The sequence below is a fragment of the Anolis carolinensis genome, chromosome 3 (assembly GCF_035594765.1).
Source record: "Anolis carolinensis isolate JA03-04 chromosome 3, rAnoCar3.1.pri, whole genome shotgun sequence".
Lineage (NCBI taxonomy): Eukaryota > Metazoa > Chordata > Lepidosauria > Squamata > Dactyloidae > Anolis > Anolis carolinensis.
In genome coordinates, this window is record NC_085843.1 from 30,610,769 (window position 1) to 30,631,941 (window position 21,173).

At 40.5% G+C, this 21,173-nt stretch overlaps 2 protein-coding genes across 8 annotated transcripts in view; both read left to right on the forward strand.

The window, feature by feature from the left end:
• Positions 1-8,176, forward strand: part of cdk8 (cyclin dependent kinase 8) — a 63,951-nt gene extending 55,775 nt beyond the window's left edge. For 4 of the 6 annotated variants that reach the window (XM_062974662.1, XM_062974665.1, XM_016996318.2 and 1 more), the window contains 2 exons: positions 166-324; positions 6,882-8,176. In XM_062974662.1, coding sequence (XP_062830732.1) covers positions 166-324; positions 6,882-7,007 — 285 coding nt within the window. In that variant the 3' untranslated portion in view covers positions 7,008-8,176. The remainder of the gene's footprint in view (positions 1-165; positions 325-6,881) is intronic. The other 2 variants (XM_062974663.1, XM_062974664.1) reach the window with 2 other exon arrangements.
• Positions 8,177-18,539: 10,363 nt separating this feature from the next.
• wasf3 (WASP family member 3) overlaps positions 18,540-21,173 on the forward strand; it is a 63,386-nt gene continuing 60,752 nt past the window's right edge. Inside the window, exon 1 of one of the 2 annotated variants that reach the window (XM_016996319.2) lies at positions 18,540-18,667. The gene's annotated coding sequence lies outside the window, so the exon portion shown is untranslated. The remainder of the gene's footprint in view (positions 18,668-21,173) is intronic. The other variant, XM_062974668.1, reaches the window with a different exon arrangement.

The window sequence follows — 21,173 nt, forward strand, 5'->3', positions numbered from 1 at the left end:
AACCACCCCTGGCTTATGCTTGAGGTAGACTTCTACACAAGTATACAGGGTACTTAGTAGTTTCCCTGTAGCCTCATTTGTCTTTATTTACTCAGGTTGTCATTTCCCCATCATATGAACTGCTTCTGAGTTATATCTTTCTTTTCCCCCTCATAACCAATTGAGAAGAACCAGCAGCAGCAACAGGGCAATAACCACACAAATGGAACTGGTCATCCAGGAAACCAAGACAACAGTCATACGCAGGGGCCTCCCTTGAAAAAAGTCAGAGTTGTTCCTCCTACCACTACCTCAGGTGGACTTATTATGACCTCAGATTATCAGGTATTTTTGTTTCCAGCTTTGTCATTTTGGCCTTGGTATATTTTTCTGAAAAGATTTATATTACTGGTTTCTTTTAATAATATCTGTCTTTCAAATAAACGTTTGAGCCAGAAATTCTCTTATGAAATACTGATATAACAAAGTTCTGCAGACTACATTATGTGTTTGCCCTATGCCTGCCTTCAGTAAGTAAATGTATTATTTGATCAAACTCACAAGTGTGCAAGAGGAGAGCTGTATGACATGCAGCTTCTTATTATGACTCAATTCATTTCTCACGCTAAAATGTGGTTTGTGCTAGCCACAAGAGGATCAACGTCATGCTTGACTGTCAGACCTGTCACATATCTATCATAGTTGTTTACTTTCAGTTTATCTTAATTCAGTGACTGTAGAACTTGCTCTAACCAGATGTAGGTGTGAATGTTTTCCAGTCAGCCTGCCAGTAGTGGCTTGCCCATTTCAGATAGTGGCCTCACCCATCCAGTAGTGTGGATAAAAGTAGATTTTAAGAATTGAAAAGTTCAAATCAATTTGGTTCTCTTAAAACTGATAAAAACCTGCATCAGCCTGTGTCCTCACTTCATAAAATCTTGAAGGGATATCATAGAATCATAGAATCATAGAATAGTAGAGTTGGAAGAGACCTCAAGGGCCATCTAGTCCAACCCCCCGCTAAGAAGCAGGAAATCGCATTCAAAGCACCCCCGACAGATGGCCATCCAGCCTCTGCTTAAAAGCCTCCAAAGAAGGAGCCTCCACCACGGCCCGGGGGAGAGAGTTCCACTGCCGAACAGCCCTCACAGTGAGGAAGTTCTTCCTGATGTTCAGGTGGAATCTCCTTTCCTGTAGTTTGAAGCCATTGTTCCGTGTCCTAGTCTGCAGGGCAGCAGAAAACAAGCTTGCTCCCTCCTCCCTATGACTTCCCCTCACATATTTGTACATGGCTATCATGTCTCCTCTCAGCCTTCTCTTCTGCAGGCTAAACATGCCCAGCTCTTTAAGCCTCTCCTCATAGGGCTTGTTCTCCAGACCCTTAATCATTTTAGTTGCCCTCCTCTGGACGCTTTCCAGCTTGTCAGCATCTCCCTTCATCTGCGGTGCCCAAAACTGGACACAGTATTCCAGGTGTGGTCTGACCAAGGCAGAATAGAGGGGGAGCATGACTTCCCTGGATCTAGACGTTGAAGAATTGTGTGGTGTTGGGATTGTTCAGAGAAGCTGAGCCACAGGATGAGCTCCACAGGAAACTCGCAGATATCTGTACACCAATGAACAGAATTTGGGAAACAAGATGAATTTGAAATCCTAGTGGAGAGAAAGATAAGATTTTGTAGGTATGACAGAAACACGATGGGATGACTCCTATGGTTGGAATATAACAATGAAAAAGATGGTCAGCAAAAAGTAAAAATAGCATTATATGTCAAAGAGAAATTAATTTGTGCAGAAATCCATGAGTATGACCAGAGTGGACCTGTAGAGAACTCAGGAAAGGTGGTGTTTCATGGAGACACAGTTCACAGTTTGGGTATACTCTTGGACTAAGTCTTGAACCTGGAGGCCTAGGGTTTTTTTTTGGGGGGGGGGGGGTTGGTCTAGGGTGCCTTTGCAGATTTAAAACTTTTGCACCTACTGCACATATTTATTGAGATGTCAAATTTGGACATGGTAATACATGTCTTAGTTATATTTGTCAATAGGAAACAAATCTAGGGACATATATCTTTCTTTTGTTAAATGGACAATGAATTATATAGCAAATCCTATCAAAAGATTTTCTATGACCATTTCTAATCCTTATCAAATAGTTACCCAATTTACATAATGTACCTGTTTTAGAGTAGAAAGTGTACCAAATTGAGAAGTAGGATTTTTCTTCATTTGTTCTTATTATCTAGTTTATAACATGATTGTCTATTAGCAGAGTGAGAAAAAAGCTCTCTCTCTCTCTCTCTCCCTCCCTCCCCCCCCCCCCCTCTCTATATATATATTAGCTGTGCCCAGCCATGCATTGCTGTGGCTTTAGGTGAATAGCAGTGAATAGCCTTGCAGCTTCAAAGTCTGTTTGTAGGAGCATGGAGGAGCCGTTGCAGAGGGTGCAGCGGGGAAGGGTAAACTTGAGAGGCGCCATTTGAGACACCTTTGATAGTGAGGCTGCAGGAAGGTGCCTCGAGGGAGGGAGGCTCAGAAGGAAGGTTTAACGGAAAATTTCTTCTTCCTGCGCCTTCCTTGGTCATCTTTGAGGATCTGGAAGGCTCCTAGCAGCTGTTCCAAGGTGCATGGCTATCTCTGCCACGGGGTCTCTCTGCCCCCCCACCTCCTCCTTCGCATCTTCCTGGGGCAGCCGAAGGACTTTTGTCTCCCTCTTTCTCCGGCTACCTGAGGACTGATGTCTGTGAACATTAGGCTTTTCCGAAAGGCCTAGGATATTAGAGGTATTATCATTATTATTTACATGTACATAACAGGAGACATGCACATGAGGTCCAAGTGTCTGGGGTCCATCTATGAACATCAGGGTCTTCCCATGGGCCTGGGGTATTAGAGTTATTATTATACATTATTTACATGTATATAACAACACAGGACAGAGCTGAAGGGAAAAAGGAAGGGGCTTGAGGCTGTGAGGAATGATAGGAGTTGGAGTCCAAAACACAGCTGGAGGGAGGGAGGGCCCAGGCTGGCCCAGGTGCAGATCTTTTTGCCTGTTTTGCGGGTTTTGTGGGTCCCGGTTCGGTTCTAGATTTTGGGTTTCATGGTAGGAACCTAGCGGCAAGGCCGTTGGGTTCTGTTGCCAAGTTTCGTGGTTCTTGGGGCGTTTAATTTTGTTGCTTACTTCTAGGCCCAAATTCTATTACCTTTTTATATACAGTAGAGTCTCACTTATCCAACATAAACGGGCCAGCAGAACGTTGGATAAGTGAATGTGTTGGATAATAAGGAGGGATTAAGGAAAAGCCTATTAAACATCAAATTAGGTTATGATTTTACAAATTAAGCACCAAAACATCATGTTATACAACAAATTTGATAGAAAAAGTAGTTCAATACTCAGTAATGCTATGTAGTAATAATTACTGTATTTACGAATTTAGCACCAAAATGTCACAATATTTTGAAATCATTGACTACAAAAATGCGTTGGATAATCCAGAATGTTGGATAAGTGAGTGTTGGATGAGACTCTACTGTATATATAATAGATACACACACACATATACTCCAAATAAAGGGAGCTTCTCTGTGTACATGCTGTTTTCAGTAAGTGGTGGACACACTTCTATGTATTTATGATCTTCCATCTCAAAGGTAATCTTGGAATTAGTGAAAATGCAGCATTATGATCATAGAAGATAATTTTCCTTATGAACAGGTTGAGCCTTTCTATATTAGAATAAAACATTAAAAACCAGTTCAGGTATATCAGTTTTTCTGCACAGATATCACAGGTATTACTTCCATATTTTTTCCATGAAAATAGTCACACATCAGAAATGTCTGAAATCTTTTGTTTTGCTATGTGTTCCAGAGCAGGTAGATGGTCATGAGGTAAATACTCTTTCCCTTAATATGTAATTAACAAAGAGTTCAGATTGATTTTCAAAAATTGAATGTGTCCATAGTAGACTTACTGGCTATGATAACTTTTAAAACGTTTACATTGTGCTGCACTGTAAGTTTCCCAGAACTTTCATGAGGCAATTCTTACACAATAGTCACATATTGTTGCATTACACTTGCAGAAATTGCCTATGTGGATTGGCTATGTAGAGGAATATACTCTAAAGATTAAACAAGAAGATGTTTGCAAAACAATGGACTCATTCTGGGAGGAGGTTGTAGTTGGCTTGGTTCCCAATTCTGTAACCAGACAGAGTAGCATTCTTCACAGAATGCGGCTTCCCTGCTTCGTTTCAATCTGTATTCTTCTATGCCTGATCCCTTGGAATTGGTGAGGAAATTGGGGGAGCGTTGGTGGGAAGGAAAAGTTATCTATGTGAAATAGCAAAAAACAAAGTTATCTCTTTCATTGTTGGTTTTTTTAACTTTTAAAATTAATTTTATAATAATTCAATACATTTGTTATACATCATTTGTTTTACAGCAGACACATAATATTCAATACAATCTACCCTACATTAATTGTTGGCATCTACTGTTATTTTTACACTTATACATATTTTCTATCCGTCACCACCATGTTCCCCTTCCCCCAAGCTACTGCTTTTATATATCATCTGTCCAAAATGAAATTTTGGACATTGTTGGTTTTTTAATGTGGTTGCCAAATAAACTATTCAAGATGGTAATTGAGTAGCACAGAGGTAGAAGATGTCAATTATAGCTAGCAACCTAATAGGAAAGCAGGGTAATCTCTGATAAGTTAAAGACATTAAACAGATGTTTCATATACAGAACCGGATACTCCCTGGACAACTGTTAAACTCAGAGCTCTCAAAAACTTGGCAGGACCGTGTTTTTATATAACGAAACACCTCTTTCAAGTGCTTTCTTGCCTTGGAGGCAATTACTGTTTGCCTTCATTTTTTAATAGTTGAGGTTTACCCATCAGATCTTGGATTTTCATCTGGAAACATTAGTAAATCTTCTGAATTGCATTGAAAACTTTAGTGCACAGCAGGGACCAGCAACTATGTCTTTGGTTCAAAATTTCCAGCAAACCAAGCCAGCATAGCCAATGTGGGATTATGCAGGTTGCAGTTAAGAAACGTCTAGAAAACTCGAGGATAGACTATTCAGGAAAATGTGTCCCTTCTTGGGAGAAATCATCCAGTGCTTAAACATGCATATGTCACTGCAGGCTTGCTATTTTTCAACCATAGGGACTTTGAAAACATAATCACTTCACCAATTTGAGCAAAGATGCCAAATAGCCACAAAGTGTTTTGTGAGTTCCCAACATTTCTATATTATAATTTATGTCTTTATTTGGTCCATGTATTACAAGCACAGTAAGCCCCTTTTACTTTTGGATGGTATGTACTCCATAAGTAGCCTAATATATGGATCTTATTATTATTATTTTTTTTAAAAAGTCTCTTCCCAAAATGCTAATCAGAGTTTGCTTGTCACTGAGGGCCCTTCCAGACAAGGCCTTATATCCCAGGATCTGCTCCCAGGTTTTCTGTTTATCCCAGATTATCTGGCATTGGGGACTCATATAATCCAGTTTAAAGCAGAAAACCTGGGATCAGATCCTGAAATATAGGGCCTGTCTGGAAGGGCCCTGAGGCACAGACTAGAAATGGCTTTATTAATCTACTAGATTTTATGCCCGGCGTTGCCTGGGTATGCATTTTTTTCCCTCTGTTTTCCTCATAAACTCCCCCCCCCCCTTTGTCTTTTTTTCCTTTCCTTCTGCCTTTGCTTTCTTCCATACATCTATCTTCCTCCCTTTCCTTTCTTTTTCACTTTCTTTCCTCCCTCCCTTTCCCTGATATACATGGCACTTAGCAGCAGCCAATTTGTTTCGCTCCCTTCCCCTCCCCGAATCATATGACAGAGGAACACTTCACCTATCCACAGCCACAGTGTGCCATGAGAACTAAAATCCGGTCCACAAACCTCCTTCCTCTTTATTTATTTTATTTTATTTATTTCATTTCCGCTCCTTTCTGCAGACCACATGAGCTCTAGATGATTAAATATGGTGTTCTCTGGCCGAGCAGATGGTGACTACTGAATGCATATGTTCTGTATCAGAAACTAGAGCTGATGTGGTCTATCCAATGCAGTTTTCTGAATTGGCACCTCAAATAACCAAACCAAATCTAAAGTTGACCAAAAACTGATTTGTAACCCTTTTGGTACTAATGTTGGGGAGTGGTCGCCGGTCAAAGTGGGCCCTGGTCAAGTGGGTCCTGGTCAAAAAAAAGGTTGGGAACTACTGGTCTAGATCTATCAAGCCATGTAGGAGCCTTTTGTGGCAGCCTCATTATAATTCTATTCTGAATGTTATTAGGTTCCTTTCATTGGGGTATTTTAATCTAATGATTTTATCTTATATTGCTGCTATAGTCCCCCCCCCCCCCCCACACACACCTTTGAAGTTGACTGAATTGCATTGGTGGTTGTTTAATATTATTACTGTTGTATAAACCTTTGTTTTAACTTGCTTTATCATCTTCTTGTGTTTTAAACTGTGCATATTGTTAATGTATTTGCGCTGTAATTTTTGTAACATTGTGAGCCGCCCCGAGTCTCCATGAGGAGATGGTGGTGGGGTATAAATAAAGTTGTTTTATTTTTATTATTATTATTATATCAACCAACATGCATACACACATATTTTGACATGAATGGATGGATAGATGACTAAAGATGATCAAGGAGCCTCAGAATTACAGAACTAGTAGCTTTTGAAACCATTGCCTGGGACATTTTCATTCTGCTTTGTGTAAAGAACAGTGACGCAAAGCAGGGTGCGCTTTAGTATCTTGAAAATAGACTGATTTTCACCAGATGTTGAATGCCAGTACAAATGTAATCGGTTGCTTCTTTTTCTCTCTTCCCTCTTCCTCCACTTTGTTCAGCGTTCCAATCCCCATGCTGCCTATCCAAACCCTGGACCAAGCACATCACAGCCACAGAGCAGCATGGGATATTCAACTACCTCCCAGCAGCCTCCACAGTACTCCCACCAGACGCACCGGTACTGAGCTGCACCTGAATAAAGTCAATGCACTGTTGCTAAGGCTGCAGGACTGGCTGTGCTGCTGTCTGCCTGGAACCTGGCTTTGGGCCGCAAGAATGTACTGTAACTTGTTGCATTTTCAAAATGTCTGATAGCCAAGTTCCACTACTTTTCACAGGCTGGGAGTAGTGGCTCCCTCAGATTGTACCCATTTATGGAATTAGACTTGAAAAGAAAGTACTAGCACAGTTTGTGTTGTGGATATGCTACTTCCATAGTTTACTTGACATGGTTCAGACTGACCAATGCATTGTTTTTCAGTGACAGTCTGTAGCAGTTGAAGCTGTGAAATGTGCTAGGAGCAAGCATTTTTGTTGTTGTGATGAATTCTATTGATGTTAACAACGTTATCTGACCAATAGTACGCAAAATCTCTTAACTGGTATTTGAAGCATACAGTATGTGTTAATGAGATGAAAACAAACTAACCGTGGCTGCAATTGAGAGAATTTTGATATACATTGATTTTTAGTGACTTTTTTGTGGGCTGATTCATTTTCCACATTGATCAATGTTTTTGACCAACAAATTTGCTGCAAAGAGATTTTTTAAAATTAAAAGAAACATGAGCATTTTTCCAGCAGATTTACAAGCCTCCCAAAGATTAATTTTCAACATATGTTTATTTTGTTCTCAAATCTATGACTTGACTGGTATTAAAGCTGCTATTCGATAGTAAATGAGTGTGTTATTGAGATAAAGCCGTTTGGTTCAGCAAACAAACTAAGATGATTGTCATAGGCAGTGTTTTATTTTTCCTGTTAGTGTTAACTGATTTGTAAGCATGCTTGGAATTTAAAAAGCATGAGTGATGTTCCCAACAAACAAACAAACAAACAGTGCGGCATTCATTCAAATATTTTTGTCATGATTTTTGAAAGCTGGCTTGATGTAGTGGATATTAAATTTTGTTAATTATTTTTAAAATATCTTCGCACATTTGTTTAGGGGCACCCTTATTAAAGCAGAGGATTAAGGTGTTAGGAGAACCCTAGAATTTGAGGGAAAGCTATACCATACAATGTACTGTATCAAACTATTTTACATGAATGACGCAGGTATTCTGAATTTTAAAGAAAATCAACATTGCTAAAAACAAGGTGTTACGTAATAAAATTATTTTTCATAAATCTGCATATGATTTTGCCTCTGTTTGTAAGTCAAAACAACAATGTGCATTCTGTTTAGACCTCAAAGTGACAGTTCATGGATCAGTGCTTGGGCAAAAGTCATTGACTACTAGTCCTTGACTTATTAGAAAACAATATTGCTGGTTCCCTTCATTTGTCAGGCTGTTTTAGACCACTTTTATCATAATATTACATTTGCATTTTAATTATTTGTATCCTGTTTTACTCACATTCCTTAAAGCCAGATGTAAGTTGGTGTCATTAACAAGCCTAATCAATTGCAAGAAATTTCCCCTAGATATTCTGTGGTGGTTCTCCATTTCTAAGTAGTTTTAATAATATTTACATCAGGGGTAAGCAACTACATGGGATCAGAGGCCAATTCCCCCCCCGCCCCTAAATTTCATCTGTAGACTTCAGCCCCAACAGTGCTCCCAAATGCCACTACCTTCATCGGAGTTCTTTCCAAAATAACAACCAGATGTGGCATCACATCACTTCCTGATGTGACTTTGCTAAGGACTCTGATAAAAACAGTTATCTGGGAATTATAGGGTGTTCCAGGAAGCTTTTGGGTGTGGCTGAGTAGGATGTTTTTGCAGGTTTTGGAGAGCTCTTTCCAAAGTTTGGGGGCAGAAAATATCCCCAAATCATTCCAAAAACATTGTGACACTGGGTCAAGGGCCTAAATGCAGCCTATAGGCCAGTTTGTCCACTCCTGGATTACATAGTGCAAGTTAAAAAAAATCTTTGAGAGTGATTCCTTTTTTACACAGTCTTTCTACACTTACCCCTTTTTGTTCTCATTCTTTATCTTGCTTAAAGGGTTTTTGCATCATTGGCAATATGAGAAGAATGAAAGAAGATTGAAGAAACACAAGTTGTCAGCGTCAGGTCGCAGCATTATAGCTGCAAATTTTAATAAAGCTACACTTGGCAGAAATCAAAATTTTCTGGAACCTGCAAAAGGCAAGATAAACAGCAACTGCCTTCAGCAAATCCCTTACTGAACATACATGAATAGTAAAACAGCTGCTTCACTACTGGTTACCTCCTGGCCCCGCTCAAAAAAAAAAAAAAAAAAAACGCCTCCAAAAGGATGAGCTCTTTTGAATCTAAACCTGTTCTTGGATGAGCAGCTCTCAAGAAGGTTCGTAGTGTCTTATACATTAGCTGCTTCATCGGCTGTGTTCTTCCACCTTTATCATCTTGTAGAAAATTGAAGGTTCCTTGCTGACCTGTGTCGAAACAGATTACAGGAAGTCCCTAAATTTTGATAGGTTTATTCTTAAGTTGAATTTGTAAGTTGGAACAGGTACATTTTTAAGGTGTAACTTTAGCACCTGCATGTATATATGTGTGTGTGTGTGTGTGTGTGCGCACACACGCGCACACACACACACACACATATACATATATAAGCTTTAGATAACAGGGAAGGGTTAACACCGCTGTTGTGTTTGTTTTGCTGTCCGTGTCCCTGTTCAGACTATTTCACCTCACTTTCTGCCTGTACTGTGTTTTACCTTTTTGTCAGCTGTGCTTTCAAGGTTGCATATAGTATTATTTCCAGTAGTAGTGATATCAACAGCAATGTTCCTCTTCACTATAGCTTCAGTTTTGGATTATCAGGAAAATAGGTTGCAGCCTTATAATTGATGTTTATTTCTTTTGAACAAGTTGAATAGGCTGAGTCACACATTCCCTGGAGGTACAATTTATATAAAAAGACCTTAGAGTCTAGCAGAATTCTTTTAAAGACATTATATGGCAGTGCATATTAAGAATCTTCTTTCAATTATCATCATCATCATTTAATTACTTATTAATCGCCCTCCATCCAAGATGCTCTAGGCGATTTGCAAGATAAAATTGTAAAGGATAAAAACATACATACAAATATTGATAAAATTATGTTGCAAATACTTTAGTTCAATCTAAGAGCACATCACATCAGGGGTGGCCAGCTCATCTGGAGACCTTGAAATACTCCATCTTCACAAACACATATGCTGTATGCACAAAATATTAGAACTTTTCCTCATTCTCAGAGTATATAGAGACATTTTCATTATGATTTTTGAGGGGTTGGACAATTGCAGGCTTTGATAATACCCTATTCAACAGCATGAAGTGACAGTCTGGGCACCACAGTCCAGAAAAGATATTTATGTTTGCAAAAGAGGGCAAGCAAAATGATAAAAGATCTGGAAATCATGGGAGCTGGGTATGTTTAGCTTGAAGAAGAGAAGATTAAGAGAGAGCATAATGGCTGTGTTTAAATTTTTTAAATGATGTCTTATTGTGGAAGCATCCTTGTTTTCTCCTGTTCTGGAGACTAGGATCCAGACTAATGGATTCAAATTACAGAAAAAGACATTCTGCCTAAAAATTAAGAGCTCTTTGACAGTGGGATGTGCTGCCTCGAAATGTGGAGTCTCCTCCTTTAGAGGTTTTTAAACAGGCTGGAGGGCCATTAGTTGGGAGTACATATATTCTAGCAGGTCAGGAGATTGGACTGGATGGCCATTGTGGTCTCTTCCAACCTTATGACTCTAAGATGCAAGGCAGGAAAAGAGAGAACCAGGAGAGGATAAATAAGAAACAGGGAAACAATAGCACTGTTGCAGACAGGCATGATACTGATTTTTTTTTTCAAACTAGCATGTCACCAGTATATTCCCATTTTCTTTAATACAGCAGACTGGTATGACAAAGTGCCAAGTCTGCAAAAACTAGGACATAACCAAGAGTGTTGCCTCTGTTCATTATACTCAGATAGCCAAGAAATGCCATCACTCTTTCACTTACTAATCAGCTAGATTATTCTTGTTTCCTGTGCAACACTTCTCTCAGCAGCGCCCTTGAAGCAAGAAAATGAGATGCTTCTTTGTCAGAATTTGAATTTTTCAGCAGAATCTAATCTAGGGATGAATGGTTGATTCGTTTCCTCTGTCCTGCTGTCCCATTCAGGCCCTCTGCATTGAGAGTTTGGAGTAATCATCTTGCCTAAAAAGGACTCCAAAGTGTGCTGATTAGCTTTTTGTGCTGCTGAAAAAGTAAGCTGAGTTGCTCATGGTAAGCAACACCTTAAAACTTTTTTTGACGTTTCAACTCTAAAACACACTCTGGACAATAGTTTAAAATATCTGAGGAGGACTCATGCTCTGGATAGAGCTGCTGCCTGAAGGTGGGCTTTGTATCTCCATCTGACAGCAGTGGGATAAATGGCTACTTTAGGAACACAGCAAGCTTCTGATGTACGGTTTCTGTCTAGCAAAATGCCTCTGGGCAATGTGCATTTAATAGAGGGAAGCTAATGTGATGGCGATTTATCTCATTGTAGTAAGATCATGCCTGAAAGTCTGTAATCCCAGGAGCTACATTTCAAAAGCATTCAATAAAAAAGATTTAATGCAGCTGCTCAAACTTGTGAAAGGTTCAAGGACTAGAAGCAGCAATCTTCGTAAAAAGAAACAAGGGGTCAATGAAGAGGTATATCTCTTTTTCCCCCAAGAAAGGCAATTAGCTGCTAAAAATCATCAGCAGGGTAGCTGTTAAACCAGAATATTATGAGGTTATGAGAGATTTCCTCTGGCTTTCAAGTACAATAGCTAGGGCTGACCTAGAAACCTCTGTTCAGAGGCTGCATTTCTTGATGTGCCAAGAGCTAAACGTGAGAAGGAAAGCTGGATGGAGATAAGCAGCTCTCTATTCTCAAAAACTGAATCCTGGACTTACAGGTAGCCTCATGTGATCCATAAGAAAACTCTGAGGCAATTAGGTTTAGTTTTTTGGGAAGAAATGTTTCCCTGATCAGAAGACTTCTCTCCTAAATCAAGGTAGCCTAGGGATCCACTAATGCAGGAATGGCAAGTCCCTTTGGCAGCTGCTCTAGGTTTCATGGGAATATTTGGGAAGAGGGTACATTTTCCAGATGGTTTCTGTACTATCCAGAGCAACTGCAGAAGTAGTGTTTGTGAAATCAAGAACAGATTTACCATTTACTCCAGATCAAAATGTATTCAGCAGCACTCCCACCTTTAGGATCTAGGAAGGGGCGCAGCTGGTGGATCAGTCAAAGCTGGTAGTAAGCACTTCTGATCATCGCATCTACCTGGGCTGACATTTGGAGAGATGGACCCAGGAGTACTCCCAAGCTTTCAGTCTTTCAGGGGGAGTGTAACTCCATCCAGGACTGGTTGACATCCCCAGATGAGGACCCTTGATGGCAAGCACCTCTGTTTTGTCTGGATTCAGTATCAATTTGTTTTTTCTCATCTAGCCCATTACCTCATCCAGGCATTCATTCAGAGGAGACATGCTATCCTTAGCTGAGGATGTTTTGGAAGGCATTGAGAAATATATGTGTGTGTCGACAGCATAGTTATAACACTCGGCCCAATGCCTACTGATGCTCTCTTCTAGTGGTTTCATGTAAATTGGGGATAGAATGGCACCTTATGGGATGCCACATAATAGTTTTTTTTTGAGTAGGTATCCCCAAGCACCATCATCTGGAACCTGCCTGCAACACAGTACCTCCAATTCCCCCACCCCTCCAGGCGTTCCAGAAGAATACCATGGTTGATGGTATCGAAATCATCCACTAGTGGAGATCATCCATTAAGGCGACCATAGCAGTCTCAACTTGATATCCTGCACTGAAGCCTGTTTGCAGTGCGACAAGGAAGTGTGTGTCATCCAAGACTGCCTGGAGCTGGAGAGCAACTGCCTTCTCAATCCCCTTGCCCAAAAAAGGGAAGGTTAGACACTGGTCTGTAATGATTGCGGTCCAGGAGATCCAGGGAGAACTTTTTCAGCAGTGCTCTAATTACTGCCTCTTTTAAACAGTGCGGAAAATTCTCTTCCCTAAGAGATGCATTGGTTGTATTTGAAATCTAATTGCATCTCCTCCCTGAATAATCAGCCAAGAGGGACAGAGATTGAGGAAGTTGTCTCCTTTGCTTGCCTTAGCAACTTGTCCACATCATCAGTACTCAGTAACTGAAACTAGTGTTGCTGGACAAATCGTTGTTGATCTCCAATGACAGCATCTAAGTCAGCTCTTATATGAGAGATTTTATCAGCAAAATGGTTATTCAAGTCATCACAGTGAACTACTGAAGCTTCTAGCAGTGGGTTTGGAGGAGAGAGCACCTGGGTTAAGATTCTCATCATTCTGGACATACCAGCTGAACATGAATCTGCAGACAATACATGCACAGAAGAAAGCTTTCTTTCACTGTGCATATTGCCACCTTATAGGACCGAAGATGTCTTCTGTATCCCGTCTTGTTGCATAAAATCAAGTTTTCCACCATCTGGCTTTAGTTGTCCTCCTACCTGATTCATTTCCCTGAGGGAGGCATTGTACCTTCTACCGGCTTGCTTGGACATGGCTGTTTCAGTGGAAGATGCAAGTAAAAGATTTACTCTGGTATCTTGTCAATGATATGCACAGGCTTATGGTGCAGCTACACTGTAGAATTTATGCAGTTTGACACCATTATGGTTCAACTTTATTGAATCCTGAGTTTGGTGAGACACCGGCAGATAAGAGAAAAGACCGTGTAAAGCTACAACTCCCATGATTCCATAGTACCGAGCCCTGGCAGTTAGCGGTGGCATGTGTCTTGCACAGGTGAGAATCTCACTGTGAACTTTGTCACATAATGCCAAATTGCAATGAAATCTTTTTCATGCCAACTCCCCTCCTTCCAAACATGGTCACAAAGTGGTTTATGAAAAATAAGGGATAACTGACAAGTGTCTGGCAACAGATCTATAACCAGATACACAAAAATGCAGACATCCTTCAGGACCTCTTGAGGATTCTCTGAACATTATATAGCCAGACAGACATCATAATTGTAGGCCAAAACACCTGGGGCCCACAGGTTGGGAACCACTGCCTTAAGCAGAACACTGCACTCCACAAATAGATGTCTGACAGTGGGTGAGGCGGTTGCTGGAAAGGTATGATCTCACTCTCCCACTGTGTCAAGGGAAGTCGGGGTGACAGTCTCAGCCAAACCAGCCTCAAATTTCCATTGCAGTGCTAATGACTCTGAATCAGAAATTCAAAATTCTTCCATCCAGATGCGGGATTTCCATTTCCATTTGAAGCCCACGAGGTGTGTTTCCCCCTGAATCCACTAGATGGCAAAACTCAATAGTTATTCCTTTAAAAGCAGACTTTTAAACCCTAATTCTGCATATACAAAAGAGAGAAACATGCAGACAGATGAAAACAAGGATCATCAAATCTAGCCCCCTTTCATGCCAGAATACTATACTAAAGTGCTGCTGAAAGATACCCATCCAATCTCTGCTTCAAACTCTCCAACCACTGGATTGCTGTAAGTTTTCCAAGCTGTATGGCCATGTTCCAGAAGCATTTTCTCCTGACGTTCTTTCGAAAATAACAACCTGGAAGGTCCAGGGTGGTAAAAAGAATTCTTGTCTGTTTGAGTCAGATGTGAATGTTGCAATTGGCCACCTTGATTAGCACTGAAAAGCCTTTCAGCTTCAAGGCCTGGCTAGGGGAATCCTTTGTTGGGAGGTGTTAGATGGTCCTGATAGTTTCATGTCTGGAACTCCCCTGTTTTCAGAGTGTTGTGTTTTATTTACTGTCCTGATTTTTAGAGTTTTTAAAAATACTGGTAGCCAGATTTTGTTCATTTTCATGGTTTCCTCCTTTCTGTTGAAATTATCCACATGCTTGTGGATTTCAGTGGCTTCTTTGTGTAGTCTGACATAGTGTAACAGCCAAAATCTGGCTCCCACCCTGGACCTTCTACAGATATATAAAACTCCCTTGCCAAGTTTCCAATATACCTCACAACCTCTGAGGATTTCTGCTGTAGATGTGGGTGAAACGTTAGGAGAGAATGCTTCTGGAACATGGCCATACGGCCCGGAAACTCACAACAACCCAAAAGAGAGTCCACCACCATCTGAGACAGTCTATTTCACTGTTCTAATGGTAAAGATATTCTTCCTAATGTTTAAATGGGATATCTTTTAATTTGAACCCATTGGTTCATGTTCTAGTTTCTGGAGCATCAGAAAACGAGATGATTATGATAATCCTACTTTCCCCCAAAATTGGAATTCAAAAGTGGCTCATAATTTAAAAGAACAATACAAGAACAAATGTTTCTTGGGGGGGAGCAAACTGATTTCCTTGTCTTGATACAAATGGAAGAGTTAAGATCACATAGGACTCACAACATAATGAGCAAATTCTTGAGTTCTTCAGAGCTTTACAACAGGCTGGGTGTTAATCAAAATGGTGGGGAGACTTGGGTCTGAAATGAGAGTCTAAAAGTCTGCAAAAAATGAGTCATGGGATGCAATCTGTACATCTGCAATTGGTAAAAGTCTTAGGTCTGAAGGCATCTTCGAAACTGCAACGTTTGGATTCCATCTTTGGCCTTAAATTTCTCTATCCTCATCCCTATGGATTTCATCAAACAGGCTGGAGGAAAGTGGAGGAAACCATCCTTCTTCATTCCTTACCATCTTTCCCAGTCTTCTCTGATGACCTCCCACCCTATGTGGTTTCCCGTCCTTTCCCCGCTTCCTCTTCATGTTCTCCACGTTGCCCAAATTGAACCCCACAAAGTCTCATTGGAAGTTGCCCTGCATCATGTGATGGGTTCTGTGGGACTCTGTTTTGGCAACATGGAAAAACAAGGAGAAGACGCAGAGAAGACCGAGTCTGATAAGGGCGCAAGTCTGGTTTTCATTCAGGACAATGAGGATTTAGAAGAACTTTAATCCAATCAATTGTTTTGTAGCATGTTGATTGATGTTAATAAAGTTCCTATTGCTTTCCCTCCTGATGGGCAACACAGCTATCTACATATTTCCAGAGTCAATAAAAGCTTCACCTCCTCTATAATTTCCAGAAACCCCAGTCAACATGATCAATTGGCTGGGACAGTGAATAATTTGAACTTTCCCAGATTCTGTGTTTTTGTTTGTTGTCTTGGGAGTATTTTCCTTGGCTTGAAGTTACTTATTCATGCCTTTATGCCATCTGAAAGGTCTCTGCAAGGTCTGCCATAACCATCAAATCTAAAAACTCTTCAGTTTGATTTTTTTCCAATGCAGCAATAAAGAGCCATCACCATGTGAGCATTCATTCTTCAATGGCCCTTACATCTAAATCCTTTTTATTGATCCTAAGTGACTTCTTCTTTTTGCCATATTAAACAAACTTTTGAATTAAATATGCATGCTAAAGGATACTTTTAAAGGTGGATAACTACCATCAACAATCACTTGTGGATAATTCAAACTACAGGAAAAGAATTTCCACCTGAACATTAGGAAGAACTTTCTAACTGTAATAGCTGTTCAGCAGTGGAACTCTCTGCCCTGGAGTATGGTGGAGGCTCCTTTTTTGAAGGCTTTTAAACAGAGGCTAAATGGCCATCTGTCAGGGGTGATTTCAATGCAATTTTCCTGCTTCTTAGTTGGGGGTTGGACTGGATGGCTCAAGTGGTCTCTTCCAACTCTATGTTTTTATAATTTTGGCAAAATTATTAAGGTTATATGGCTGATGCTTTTGAAAAATGCTCTTCTTTTATAAACAAGATGATTATAAGTACATTCAAAAACCAGCTTTCAATGGCAGACAGTAGCCCTGATCATAGAATAATAAAGTTGGAAGATACTTTAAGGGCCATCCAGCACAACCTCCTGCCATGCAGGAATGCATAATCAATGCACTCCTGATAGATGGCAATTCAGGCTATATATTTTTTAAAAACAGAGTAGAAAACTCCATCAAACTCTGAGACAGCATATTCCACTGCCAAATTGCTTTTACCATCAGAAAGTTCTTCCTCATATTCAGGTCGGACCTCTTTTTTTGCAGTTTCGATCTGTTGCTCTGTGGGAAATCCTCTGATCTGGATTTTGTTGTGAACTCTAAAGTAGACATGGAATGTCAGATATAATGTCAGTGAACAATTGAATCAATTCTGGATTTTAGTATGAGCTAAAATATCTGAACAAAAATGATTTCAATATTTCAAATAGTTTCTTTAAAGCAGGGCTACCCCAGACATCACTTTTGTGTCCCCAGCAGTTCCCAAAAAGCTTCCCAATCTACCAATTTTTTTTAAAACCAACAACTTTCATTGTGATTTTCAGAATATTTTGCTGTACATCCTACAGAAATCCTCCCAAATTCTTAAAATCATACAGAAATACCCACATCGTACTCCCAACACATTATCTACAAATACATCACTGGTTCATCTCAATATAGTTTACTATCACTTTTAACAGAGACTTCGGAGGAAAAGGGAGGTATTGGGGCTTTATGGTGTGGGTGCAGCCCATGGGGACCATCTGGGGGAAATTGGTCTCTAGCCCCTTGGGGAAAAAAAATAAAGACATCCCACTGCAAGGAATTAACTCTTCCTTAATACCTCAATGAATATCCTTCTTCTTTATTCAAGGTGAGAAAGGCCTAAGCCTTATCCTTTATGAATCCAACTCCTCTCCAGTTCTCTCCCTGTTAAATTAACCTGTGTAGCCCTTTCCTAGGGGTTTCTTGGACCCATGATAATAATTCATAGGGGCAGCTTTGTCACATACACCTAATTATTTGTTTATCCGCTGTAATTTAAATCTTTTAACTATTTTGCACAATAGCAATGAGTTTCATCCTCCTGTCCACGGTCGCAAAAGGTGACTTCCTTTTCACTGGTGGGTGAAGCATTATCAGTGGATCATCTTTCACCGACAAAGCAATGCATCACCTCTACCTCTTCCATCCCAACCCCTTCAGGGATTACAAGATTTTCCTGTACAGTAATAGCTTTACAAAAATGCAAAACTTTTCAAAAGATTTTTACTTACACACATACTACACACAGAGTATTTTCAGTTTCTCTGTATCCTTCCTATGAAAAACACCGCTATGCTCCACCTTTCCTCTATCATTCAGAGAGAAGAAAGGGAGGAAAAATCAATGTTTTGAGAAGGAAAATACATTGGGAAACTCAGCAGCTCCTTTGGGAAGGAGTCAAGCAAATACTATAAAGAGAGATGGTGAAATCCTTTTCGATTTCTTTTCCAGTCCATCCTGCTTGGCTTCCCAGTGAACTTGCTTCCCTTCCCGCTTAGCTTTGAGTGCTGCATAAACACTGACAGATGGAGACTGCCCAAAGAGCAAAGAGATCTGAGGAGTGAGGAAACTGCTAAGAAGCTGAAGAGACAGGAACAAAAGGGGTCTGTGTGTGTCCTGATTTAGCTTCAGGGAATTAACAGCTGATCCTTCTCTGAGTCCAAGGGCTGGCACTCTGGCTGTATTCTGGGGCATGTGAGACTGAAGAACGAGAGGCAAGCAAACATGCTCACATTGCTCCTGCCTTGAGGCCGGGTGAGGCAGCTACCCCAAGCAGCTGGTTTTGAACATCATTAAAGGGCAGCAAAGAGGTAGCAGTTTAATTCATTTTAACTGCCAGGGAAGGTAAGAGAGCTAGTTGAATGTTTTGCCTCAGGGGCCAATATAACATGAATTATGGTGGGCACTGCATACCATGATTTTGGGAGAGGCGTTAAGATTGCCACTTCAGACTGCAAATTGGGTTGTCTATGTGTGTAGGAGAGGGGCACAGAAGGGAAAGCATAAGGAACATGTGTGTGCCTTTGTGCTTTCAAGGCTCTGTCTGCTTATGATGACCCCATGAATCTCATAGGGTTTTCTTAAGGAAGGAATACTCAGTGGTGATTTTGCTGGTTCCTTCCTCTGAAATATAGCCTACAGCACCTAGCTTTCACAGGTGATCTCTCATCCAAGTAATAACCAGGACTGATGTTACATAATAATAATAATAATAATAATAATAATAATAATAATAATAATAATAATAAAACTTTATTTCTAGACCACCCTCTCTCCCCAGAGGGACTCAGGGCGATTGACATACATATAAATGGCAAACATTCAATGCCACAATTTCTTCATTAATATCAAAAGTATAAGATGACAAAAACATACACATTATAATAAAAATTCCACATTAGAAAAACAATAAATTTAAACATGACAGTCAGTAAAAACATTATTTCACTGAGCAAGCGTATACCTGGACCAATTTAAGTGATCAAGTTGCTGAAAATGTTCAGCACTTGTTCTAGTTTCACTTCGACCATAGCTGCTATGGGGTGGCAGTTATGTTAGTCCTCCTCCCCTCCATATGCTAAGGTGCATATATGTGTCTTTAAAAGTTTCTTAAAGGGGAGGAGGGTAGGGCCATTTCATTTCTTTAGGGAGGGAGTTCCAGAGGCGGGGGGTGATCACGGAGAAAGCCTCCTATCTCATTCCCACCAGCCGCACTTGTGATGGGGGTGGGACTGAGAGCAGGGCCTCCTCTGCTGACCAAAGTGCCCGAGATAGTCTATATAGGGAGATGCGATTTGACAAATAGCCTGGACCTGAGCCTTAGCTTCCAACATTACATAGAATCTGGTATCTTTAAAGACCTATTGGTTGTTTTCTTGGTGTCAGGCAGTGATTACCAATCTCTGTTCCTCCAGAAGTTTTGAACTTCCACTTCCAGAATTTCTGGTCATTGGTTGACATAGTTGAGGCTGCTGAGTCCGAAACAGATGGAGTTTGAGAATCCCTGGTGTCATATAACATCTCCCCTAGTAAGGAAAAGGCTGGTGACAGGGCACATATTTTCAATATAGATAAAGATTTTCCCCTGACATTAAGTCTAGTCGCGTCCAGCTCAGGTGTGTGTGTGTGTGTGTGTGTGATCATTTCCATTTCTAAGCCAAAGCGCCGGCGTTGTCTGTAGATGCCTCCAAGGTCATGTGGCTGGCATGACTGCATGGAGCGCCATTACCTTCTCACCAGAGTGGTACCTATTAATCCACTCACATTGGCATGTTTTTGAACTGCTAGGTTGACAGAAGCTGGGGCTAACAGTGGGAGCTCACTCTGCTCCCCGGATTCAAACTGCCAGCTTTTCAGTCAGAAAGTTTAGCAGCTCAGTGGTTTAACCAGCTGTGCCACCCGGGGGGTCCTGTTTTCACTATACAAAGTCTAAATTTCAGTCCCTAGCATTTCTGGTCCCTAGTCCATGCCAGATGAAAGCAATAGTACTCTTTGTCTAAGAAAAATCTGTGAAATTCATGAGGATTACCATAGGTTTGTACATCTGAGAGAGACTGAGATGAAGAAAGGGATTGAAAGAGAAATAATGCCACCTGAAACACAAAAGAGACACTGTCACTCTGAGTGAACAAAGCTGAGCTAAATGAACTCATTGTTTTGACTCACTTCAAGGTGGCTCCCTTGTTCCCAGCAAGGAAGCCAGTTAATCTGAGGCTATGTTGTACCAATATATGTCTCCCTTCAAGTCAAACAGATGAAGCACACACCCTTTCACATATGAAAACTGGGACCCATGTGGCCATGCAATACTAGAATGCAGTCAAGACAGCAAAAGGTATGAATGTAAAGAAAACATGAGTTCTACTTGGAATGGCAAAATCTTACTCCCTCCTACTGAGTGCAAACTTGTTTTCCTTTTTTTGAACTCCGTCTGTAGCAACAAGTACATTCAGAAGAGGAGGGGGAAGGGGAGAGGATGGGACATTTTAAAAGCAGCTGAAAGTTATGGGGAAACAGAAGATTTATGGGGACTGTCCCTACTAAATAGGACAGGAACAAGTGGAGGGTATGGTAATGACACCAGGGTTAAAAGTGGAAGGCTACCTCACCCAACAATCCTAATCCAGATCAGATCTTCTGCAGGTATTTTTAAAACGAATAATAAAATTATGTTGGGCAGTGTTATGGATGTCCAGTTTGTTAGACCCCTAATTGCTATATCTACATGGTTTATTTTAAAATTTAAATGACACAAATATGATTTGAGATGTAGGTTTTGTTTTAGGAATACTTTAAAAAGAAATTGACCTTAATAGTGATATTTTCTATTCATCTTTTTCTGTATGTTTTC